This window comes from Eriocheir sinensis, chromosome 45 (assembly GCF_024679095.1).
Source record: "Eriocheir sinensis breed Jianghai 21 chromosome 45, ASM2467909v1, whole genome shotgun sequence".
In the NCBI taxonomy this organism is placed as follows: Eukaryota; Metazoa; Arthropoda; class Malacostraca; order Decapoda; family Varunidae; genus Eriocheir; species Eriocheir sinensis.
The window spans coordinates 2,015,994-2,025,993 of NC_066553.1; the positions used below are offsets into that span (position 1 = coordinate 2,015,994).

The window sequence follows — 10,000 nt, forward strand, 5'->3', positions numbered from 1 at the left end:
AAAGAAGAAAAAGAAACACGAAAATGAAAAAGAAAGTGAAAATGAAGCAACCACGAAAGTGATAAAAAAAATTCAGATAAAGAAGAAAGAAAAAGAGAAAGAAGGAGGAGGAGGAGGAGGAGAAGAAGAGGAAGGGTAAATAAAGATAAAAGGAAGAGAAAGTTGGACTAGAGGAGACCAATGCGAGGGAAGGAGAAAAAGTAATTAACGAAGGAGAGAAGTTAAGGAAGAAGAGGAGGAGGAGGTAAAAAGAGAGAGAGAAAGAGAATGAAGAGGAAGCAGAAGAAAGAGTCATTTACGAGAGAGAGAGAGAGAGAGAGAGAGAGAGAGAGAGAGAGAGAGAGAGAGAGAGAGAGAGAGAGAGAGAGAATATCATAAGTGAAAAATATGCGAGAAAAATGAAGAGGAGGAGGAGGAGGGAGGAGGAGGAGGAGGAGGAGGAGGAGGAGGAGGAGGAGGAGGAGGAGTGTGGGAAGAAAGGAGAGAAAGAACATTTTGAGTCCATACCACCTGAGGAAGAAAAAATGAAGGAGGAGGAGGAGGAGGAGGAGGAGGAGGAGGAGGAGGAGGAGGAGGATAATATAGGAAGAGGAGGCGGAGAAGATGGTGATAAAAAATGAGGTGTAGGTAATAGAGAGAGAGAGAGAGAGAGAGAGAGAGAGAGAGAGAGAGAGAGAGAGAATCTATACAAGGTGACTGTACCCTAAAACACACACACACACACACACACACACACACACACACACACACACACACCGACGAGAGAGAAAAAAATAGAATCGTTTCCTCTTTTTCGACAATATTAATTTAGATTTTTTTTTTTTTGCTTTTGTTATGGAAGAAAAAAATGGATACGGAATTGAAGGAGGAGGAGGAGGAGGAGGAGGAGAAGAAAAAGAAGAAAAATGCAGAAGAAGAATTTAAAAGAAGAAGAGGAAGAGGCAGGAAGAGTAGGAGGAGGAGAAAAAGAAGAAAAATGAAGAAGAAGAGGAAGAGGACGAGGAAGAGGGCGAGGACGAGGACGAGGAAGAGGAGGATGAGAAGAAAAAGAAGAAAAATGAAGAAGAAGAAGAAGAAGAAGAAGAGGAGGAGGAGAAAAAGAAGAAAAAGAAGAAGAAGAAGAGGAAGAGGAAAAGGAACAGGAAGAGGAGGAGAAGGAGAAAAAGAAGAGGAAGAGGAAAGAGAAGCAGGTGTTGAGAGAATTAGATAGGGAGGGAGGGAGGGAGAGAAAAAAGGGAGGGAGGGAGAGAAGGAGGAAGGGAGAGAACAATATGGAGAGAAAAGGTTTTATCATATTTCCCTGTGTGTGTGTGTGTGTGTGTGTGTGTGTGTGTGTGTGTGTGTGTGTGTGTGTGTGTGTGTGTGTGTGTGTGTGTGTTGAATATTGAAAGTTAAAAGTGTGGTGATCCTCTCTCTCTCTCTCTCTCTCTCTCCTATATATATCTTTTATCACTCAATCCTTTTAACTCACCACCACCACCACCACCACAACCACCACCACCATCACCACCACCACCACCACCACCACCATCAACACCACCAGTAAAAAAAAAAAAAAAAAAAACTTCCCTTCCCTCTCCTCCATCCCTTAAATCTTCGCAAAAAATACCTCTCCAAAGTCCCTCTCCCTCCCTTTTTCCTCCTCCTCCTCCTCCTCCTCCTCCTCCTCCTCCTCCTCCTCCTCCTCTTCGTCCTCTACAAAACCTTTCTACTTTCCTTTCTTTTTTTCTTGTTTTCTTTGTTTTTTTTCTTCCATTCGCTTTTTTTTCTCCTTTATCTTCCTTTCTTTTCTTGTTCCTCTTTTTTTTGTATTATTTTCCTTCTTTTTTTCTCTTCCCTTCCTCCTTTTTTTCTTTTCTTCTCTCCCTTTTCTCTTTTTTTTCGCTTTCATCCTCTCTCTCTCCTTCTCCTTCTTCTTCTCTTCTTTCTTTTCTTCCTCCTCCTCCTCTTCCTCCTCTTCCTCCTCCTTCTGAACCTCCCTCCTCTTCTTCTTCTCTTCTTTCCTTCGCCTCCTTCTTTCCTTTTCTCTCCTTTCCTTCTTTATTCTTCTTCTTTTTCCTTCCCTTCCCTTCCCTTCCCTTCCTTTCAATCCTTCCCTCCTCCCCTTCCCCATCTTCCCTTTCCTCCTCCCCTTCTCCCTTTTCCATCTCCCTCCCTTCCTTCTCCCTTCTTACCCTCCCCCTCCTCTAACTCTCTTTCCTCCTCCCCTTCTCCCTCTTCCCTTCTCCCTCTCCCTCCCTTCTATTTCCCTTCGTTCACCTCCCCTCTTACCCTCCCCCTCCCCTCCTTCCTCTTCTCTTCTCCCTCTCCCTCCCTTCCCTCTCCCTTCCTTGACCTCCCCTCTTCTCCTCCCCCTCCCTTCCCCATTCACTCCACTCTCCCCCTCCTCTCTCTCCCTACCCCTTTCTCCTCTTCCTTCCCCTTCCACTCTTCACTCCTCCTCTTCCTCCCTCCTCCCCCATTCCTTTACCTCTTCCTCTTCCTCCCCCCCCCATCGTCCCCCGAGGCTCAGTTTCAAGGCCCATTTAGCTGGATTGTCTTGTCTCTCGAGTGTGTGTGTGCGTGTGTGTGTGTGTGTGTGTGTGTGTGTGTGTGTGTGTGTTGCATTGGCGTTGTGTTGTGTTCGTGTTTTGTGTGTTACCTCCATTTTTCTCTTCTCTATTTCCTCTCTTTTTTTTATCCTCTCCTTCCCTCCCTTCTTTCCTTCTCTCCTTCCATTCTCTACCCCTTCCTTTCCTTCCTTTCCTTCCTTCTTTCCCTCCCTTCTCTCCTTCCCTCCCTTCTTTCCTTCTCTCCTTCCTCTCCTTCTCTCTTTGCCTCCATCCTCTCCTTCCCTTCCTCCTTTCAATCTCTTTTCAATCTTTCTCTCTCTTCTCCTTCCCTCCTCTCTTTCCTTCTATCCTTCCCTTCCTCCTCCTCCTCTCCCTTTTCCTTACCTTCATTCTTCCTCCTTTCAATCTCTTTCCAATCTTTCTCTCTCTTCTCCTTCCCTTCTCTCTTTTACCTCCTCCTCTCCTTCCCTCTCTCCTCTCTCCTCCCCCATTCCCCGCCTTTCCCCTTAACCCTCACGCATTGTCTTGTATTTCTTTGCGTGTTGCTTTGGTGGAGTTGTTTGTGTTCCTGTTCTTGTGTTGCCTGAGTGTGTGTGTGAGAGGTCTATGTAATTTAGGCCTATGCTTGGTTTTGCATGTGTTGACTTTTATCTCTGTTGTGTGTGTTGCATTTGTGTTTCTTAATGTGTTGCTTCTTTGTTTTGTTTTGTACCGTTTTGAAATACTGTGTTGTCTTTGCGTGTTTACTTTGTTTTTCCTTGTTGTTGTTGTTGTTTGTGTTGTTGTTGTTGGTATTGGTGGTGATAATGGAGAGTAATTTGCGTGACGTGTGATGATGATGATGATGATGATGATGATGATGATGATGATGAGGAGGAGGAGCGAACTTAGAAACGGTAAGGGAAAAATGTGTGTAGCCATAATAAAAAAAAAAAAAGAGGAGGAGGAGGAGGAGGAAACATGTAAACATGTAATGACAGGCAACAGAAAGCCAGTTGGCTCATTACGAGGTTGCCTGCTGTAGAGCCGTGATCTGCCTGACAGTCACTGGTGTCTGCAGGGCAGTTCAAGACATTTCGGTGCGTATTTTTAGTTTACTCCTGTTGTCCCGAAGTGACGGTCGATGCGATTTTTGAAAGAGTTGATGGTTTCTGCACTTACTACTTCAGCAGGGAGGTGTTCCAATGGCATATGACTCGGTTAGAGAAGAAACTCCTACCAGTGCCTGTGTTGCATCGCCTCGCTTGAATGGGCAGGCCGTTGTTTCTAGTTCTTGAGTTGGTCTGTAGCTCCAAGAGCTTGGAGTGGTCGACGTTACTGAAGTTTTTAGGTACTTGAAGACCTGAATCATACCCCCCCGTAGGCGTCTCTTTTCCAGCGTGAAGAGGTTGAGTCGCCTGAGTCGTTCTTCATACGGCAGGGCTCTCAAGGGTGGAATCATCTTCGTAGCGCGTCGAGGGATTCTTTTTAATAATTCAATGTCTTTTCTGTAATTAGGGGACCAGAATCGTGCCGCATACTCGAGGTGAGGTCTTACCATTGAGGTATATAAGGATAACAGGAGGAGGAGGAGTCGTGCATTGGACGCGGCTAAGAGTAGGCTACCTATACACTGGGACCAGTATACTATAGCTAATGCTTCCGGTACGTTGCTAATAAGAGCACCTGTGTACTGGCACAGGTATGTAGGGACTCTGTAATGACAACGGCGAGTAGTGTTGCGCTGGTAGTCGTCCCTCTGGGGGGGATGTCAATAAAATGTGACAATTTGGCATTCGTTATAATATTCCCAAGTTTACTTTTAGTACATAAATAATCGTCATTAAGATCACTAAGCAAATAAAAAAAATTTTTAAAGGAAACATTGATCTATGAATGTATCAAGAGTAAGAAAAGTTAAGTCATGAGACGCCTTGGGGCGGCGTTAGGGACACCTTTCGATGGCAGACGGGAGTCCAAGTACTGCATGGCCCCCCAAGCGTCCTGATCCTTGATGACTGTTCCGAGTGTGAGGCCTTGGGGCGGGGGTAAGGACAGCCTCCAGTGGCAGACGGGAGTCCAAGTATTGCATAACCCGCCAAGCGTCCTGATCCTTGATGGCCTGTTACCGAGTGTGAGGCCTTGGGGCGGGGGTAAGGACAGCCTCCAGTGGCAGACGGGAGTCCAAGTATTGCATAACCCGCCAAGCGTCCTGATCCTTGATGACTGTTCCGAGTGTGAGGCCTTGGGGCGGGGGTAAGGACAGCCTCCAGTGGCAGACGGGAGTCCAAGTATTGCATAACCCGCCAAGCGTCCTGATCATTGATGACTGTTCCGAGTGTGAGGCCTTGGGGCGGGGGTAAGGACAGCCTCCAGTGGCAGACGGGAGCTCAAGTATTGCATAACCCGCCAAGCGTCCTGATCCGTGATGGCCTGTTACCGAGTGTGTGGAAGATCGCCAAAGAGTAATCCTCGGTGCGTGATGGCCTCAGCACATGATGCCACGAGAAGCAATGAAAGCTAATACTGAGGCTTTTCCTGCCACCGCCAGGTGGCCAACATCTCCTGGATGGCCCGGTAAACTGTCAGGGCGTCATTTCTGGGGCCCTGGACGTGGACCAGCCTCCTCGTCGGGTCGTGATCCACCTTCACGTTGTAGCGCGCCAGCAGATTATTTAAGTAGGTGCTCTCGGGACCCAGCAGGGCGCGCACGTATCGGGGCGGCATGTACAGCGTGTAGCGCCACCACTGCTGACGGCGGCGGGCGGCGGCAGCCTTCTTGTCCTGGCGTTCAAACGTGGCCAGCATGTCCCTGATGGCGTTGTGCATTGCCAGGGCATCGTGCTTTGGGCCTCTGACAAGGAGCTGCTTCGTGGTTTTGTCGTAATTGAACTGTGCGCAGCTCTTGGAGCGTAAACTCCTGATGACCTTTATGTCCAGCAGGCGCCGTGCGTAACGTGGCGGCAGGTGATGGGTATACCACCACTCCTGACGGAGAGCCTGGCGAGCCTCCGCGCCCGGCTGCTCCGCCTGAGCTGGCCGAGGCTCGGCAGTAACAATCTCCGGCACGGCAACAGGAACAGCGCCAGGGACGGACGCATCCTCCTCTGCCAGGGCTGGCCGGGCCTCAACAGGAGCAGACTCCTGAAGGGCCACAGACACAGCGCCAGGGAAGGATTCCTCCTCCTCTGCCTGGGCTAGCCGGGCCTCAACAGGAGCAGACTCCTGAAGGGCCACAGACACAGCGCCAGGGAAGGATTCCTCCTCCTCTGCCTGGGCTGGCCGGGCCTCAACAGGAGCAGACTCCTGAAGGGCCACAGACACAGCGCCAGGGAGGGATTCATCCTCCTCTGCCTGGGCTGGCCGGGCCTCAACAGGAGCAGACTCCTGAAGGGCCACAGACACAGCGCCAGGGAGGGATTCATCCTCCTCTGCCTGGGCTGGCCGGGCCTCAACAGGAGCAGACTCCTGAAGGGCCACAGGAACAGCGCCAGGGAGGGACGCTTCCTCCTCTACCTGTGCTTGCCGGGCCTCAACAGGAGCAGACTCCTGAAGGGCCACAGGAACAGCGCCAGGGAGGGACGCTTCCTCCTCTGCCTGGGCTTGCCGGGCCTCAACAGGAGCAGACTCCTGAAGGGCCACAGACACCGCGCCAGGGAGGGATTCCTCCTCCTCTACCTGTGCTTGCCGGGCCTCAACAGTGGCAGCCTCCTGAAGGGCCACAGACACTTTGCCAGGGAGGGATTCTTCTTCCTCTGCCTGTGCTGGCCGTGCCTCGGCAGGAGCGGCCTCCTGCACGGCCACAGGCACATCTTCGGCAGGAGTGCCTGGGAGAGAAGCCTCCTCCTCTTCCTGGGGTGCTTCCTCCTGGGGCAGTCCGCGCCGCGATCTGCTCCGCCCCAGGAGGAGGCTGCACGCCACCAGGAAGACGAAGAGGAGACCACAGCCTGCGGCCACCTGGAGCCAGAGGGTGAACGCCTCGTGTTCACCGAGGGCCACCTCCATTTGTCGCTGCAGGCAGTCCAAAATTGCCCGTGAATGGATCTGCAGCGACAGACCCTCCAGCAGCCCGCCGGCACCGGGACTGCCGAGGGGCAACAGGCCGCACTCGGCAAAAGGGTCCCTTAGGGGCGCCGGGCGCAGGGGCCCCAGCCACCAGGAGTCGGCCAGGCGGCCGCGCACTTTCCCAACAACGGTGGTCTGGGGCCCGGAGGCCTCCCAGGCCCGCCGCAGCTTGGACACCTCCCTGGTGTCCGGCACGGCGCCGCGTAGCAGCCAGTATAGGGCGAGGCCCACTGCCAGCTGAGCGACGAAAGCGAGTGTTTCCCGCAGTGTTTTCATCGCGATATCAAATACAAAAAGTATTGAAAAGATAACACGGCAGCGTTACAAGCGGAAGGCAGTCGTGGGATGACTGACCTGTTGTGAGGGAGGAGTGGGCAGGAGGGTGAGCCAGGGAATGGTGGTGGTGGTTACGGTGTGCTGACGAGCCTTGAGGTGCAGACCGTGTACTCATGGGAGATGGCTAATGGATTAATAATGATGATAGTAGTAATAATAATAATAATAATAATAATAATAATAATAATAATAATAATAATAATAATAATAATAATAATAATAATAATAGTAATAATAAAGATAATAATATTAATAGGGAGGAGGAGGAGGAGGAGGAGGAGGAGGAAGGTTGGTAATACTAATACACGAATAAGAATATGAATAGTCGAAGAGACGGAGAAATGATTGATAAAAAAAGAGGAAATATAAGACACACACACACACACACACACACACACACACACACACACACACACACACACACACACACACACACACACACACACACACACACACACACACACACACACACACACACACACACACACACACACACACACACACACACACACACACACACACACACACACACACACACACACACACACACACACACACACACACACACACACACACACACACACACACACACACACACACACCTCCCCCCCCTACACACACACATTAGACCTAGCTACTAAAACACTCCTCACTGAAGGAAAAAAAATCACATCGGATAAAATACTTTCAACACGCTCCTATTATCTCCAACTCCCCCTCCTCCTCCTCCTCCTCCTCCTTCGCAAAGAGGTAATATCAGGTGCGCGGTACATGTTTAATAGGTGGGAGAGAGGGAGGGGGGAAGGGGGAGGGGGAGGCCGTGAAATAGTCAGGCAGATGAGCGAGGAGGAGACGAGCAGGTGGCGGTCTCGAGGGGAGCAGCGAGGTCAGTCCCCCAACCTTTTAGTCGAGGTGAAATTTTAACTACAGCCAGGAAAGTGTCGGTTACGCACCCCTCCTCTCTCCTCCTGTAGGCAGCTGCAGCGAGGGAGGGAGGGAATGGGAGGGTTGGAGGGAGGATTGGAAGAAGATGGAAGGGAGGGAGGGAGGGTGGTAGCGAGGCAGATATGGTAAGGAATGAAGGAAGCAGAGAGTGGACTGAAGGAAGAAAGGAAGGAGGGAAGGAAGGAAGGAAGGGAGGATGGATAGATGATGGAGTGAAAGAAAAGTTGGAGCGGAAGGAAGGAAGGAAGGATGGATAGATGGTGGACTGAAAGAAAAGTTAGAGAGAAAGGAAGGAAGGAAAGAAGGAAGGAAGGAAGGATAGATGGTGGACTGAAAGAAAAGTTAGAGAGAAAGGAAGGAAGGAAAGAAGGAAGGAAGGATGGATAGATGGTGGACTGAAAGAAAAGTTAGAGAGAAAGGAAGGAAGGAAAGAAGGAAGGAAGGAAGGATAGATGGTGGACTGAAAGAAAAGTTAGAAAGGAAGGAAGGAAGGAAGGATAGATGGTGGACTGAAAGAAAAGTTAGAAAGGAAGGAAGGAAGGAAGGAAGGAAGGACAACCTCTCCAGACAAGAAATAACGATGATACGGTTTATATTACGAATTACATGAAGCCTTTACTCCGACATTGGAAAATAGCGGCGCGGGTCAGACACGAATGAACACGTTTGGGAGCGAACTAAGCCCTCCAGTGGAATGATATCGATTACTGCTGCTGCTGCTGATGATGATGATTTTAATAGAAAGAAATAATAATAATGGAAAAAAATAGAACAAAAACATTTACACCTCACTAAAGACAGCCCATCCCCAAACAGCCACTTCACCCTTCCCCCCACTCTCCTCTCTTCCTCCTCTCCCCCACCCCGCCCACGCCCACGTCCAGGCACCTGAGGCCGTGGGTGGCGGGGGAGGAGGAGGAGGAGGAGAAGAAGGAGGAGGGGAAGGAGGAGGAGAAAGATGAGAGAAGACTTACGAGGATCCAAAGAGGTAATACATTAACTAAAAGAAGAAGAAGATAAAGAAAAAGAAGAAGAAGAGGAAAGAGAAAATATATCTAAGAAAAACTATTTATTTGACAGTAAGGAGAGAGAGAGAGAGAGATATGACTTGTGGAGTTGATTGAAGGGAAGTGAAATGAAAAACTGCAAGAGAGAGAGAAAGAGAGGAGGAGGAGGAGGAAGAAGAAGAAGTGGAGAATTAGGAGAAAGGAAGATATGAAGGAAGGAGAAAATGAAAAAGGGAGATGAGAAAGGAGGAGGAGGAGGAGGAGGAGGAGATCCAGAAATAGAAAGAGAAAACGAAGAGAAATTAATAAAAGAGAAAAAGCAAGAAAGAGGAATAGGAAGAGAGAGATTGAGAATGGAAGGAGGAGGAGGAGGAGGAGGAGGAGGAAGAAGAAGAGGAGGAGGAGGAGGAGGAAGAAGAAGAAGAAGAAGAAGAAGAAGAAGAAGAAGAAGAAGAAGAAGAAGAAGAAGAAGAAGAAGAAGAAGAAGAAGAAGAAGAAGAAGAAGAAGAAGAAGAAGAAGAAGAAGAAGAAGAAGAAGAAGAAGAAGAAGAAGAAAGAAAAGGAGGAGGAAGAGAAGAAGGAGGAGGAGGAGGAAGAGAAGATGGAGGAGGAGGAAGAGAAGAAGGAGAAGGAGGAGGGGAAGGAAAAAGAGGAGAAATCAAACACACACACACACACACACACACACACACACACACACACACACACACACACACACACACACACACACATAAACACACACTCGGTTCTAAAAAAAAAAAAAAATAGCAATAACATTACGCTAAAAAAAAGGGGTAAGAAAAAAAATGTTATCAAAAGACATATCCTGCTCTCTCTCTCTCTCTCTCTCTCTCTCTCTCTCTCTCTCTCTGTCTCTCTCTCTCTCTCTCTCTCTCTCTCTCTCTCTCCCCCGCTGAGGTAATAGGTCCTGACATTTATCTCCCTTACCTCCACTTCCCTCTTCTCTCCCTCTTGCCTTCCCCTCCCTATTCCCTCCCTTCGCCCCTACCCATCAGTTCCCTTCTCTTCCCTTACCTATCTTTTTTTGCATGATTGATTTTTCTCTCCATTTTCCTTTCTCTCCCTTTCTCCTTCTTCTTCTTCTCGTCTCTCTTC

General features: G+C 49.3%; 2 protein-coding genes across 4 annotated transcripts in view; one reads left to right on the plus strand and one right to left on the minus strand.

Moving 5' to 3' along the window:
• Positions 1–10,000, plus strand: part of LOC126980850 (ankyrin repeat domain-containing protein 29-like) — a 75,241-nt gene that overhangs the window by 47,546 nt on the left and 17,695 nt on the right. The window lies entirely within an intron of this gene.
• On the minus strand, positions 4,403–6,980 carry LOC126980849 (uncharacterized). 3 transcript variants are annotated; one of them, XM_050831149.1, is made up of 2 exons: positions 4,862–6,980; positions 4,403–4,653 (listed from the first exon to the last, which is right to left on the minus strand). In XM_050831149.1, the coding sequence occupies exon 1, from the start codon at positions 6,870–6,872 to the stop codon at positions 5,052–5,054; it is 1,821 nt and encodes a 606-aa protein (XP_050687106.1). In that variant the 5' UTR covers positions 6,873–6,980; the 3' UTR covers positions 4,403–4,653; positions 4,862–5,051. The 3 variants fall into 3 exon arrangements, with proteins under 3 accessions (XP_050687106.1, XP_050687107.1, XP_050687108.1); XM_050831150.1 differs by having other exon boundaries at positions 4,759–6,980; XM_050831151.1 differs by having other exon boundaries at positions 4,403–6,047; positions 6,210–6,977.

What these genes read in the sequence shown, in the direction of transcription:
- LOC126980849 (XM_050831149.1), bottom strand. Translation starts at nt 6,872, where the DNA reads ATGAAAACACTGCGGGAAACACTCGCTTTCGTCGCTCAGCTGGCAGTG.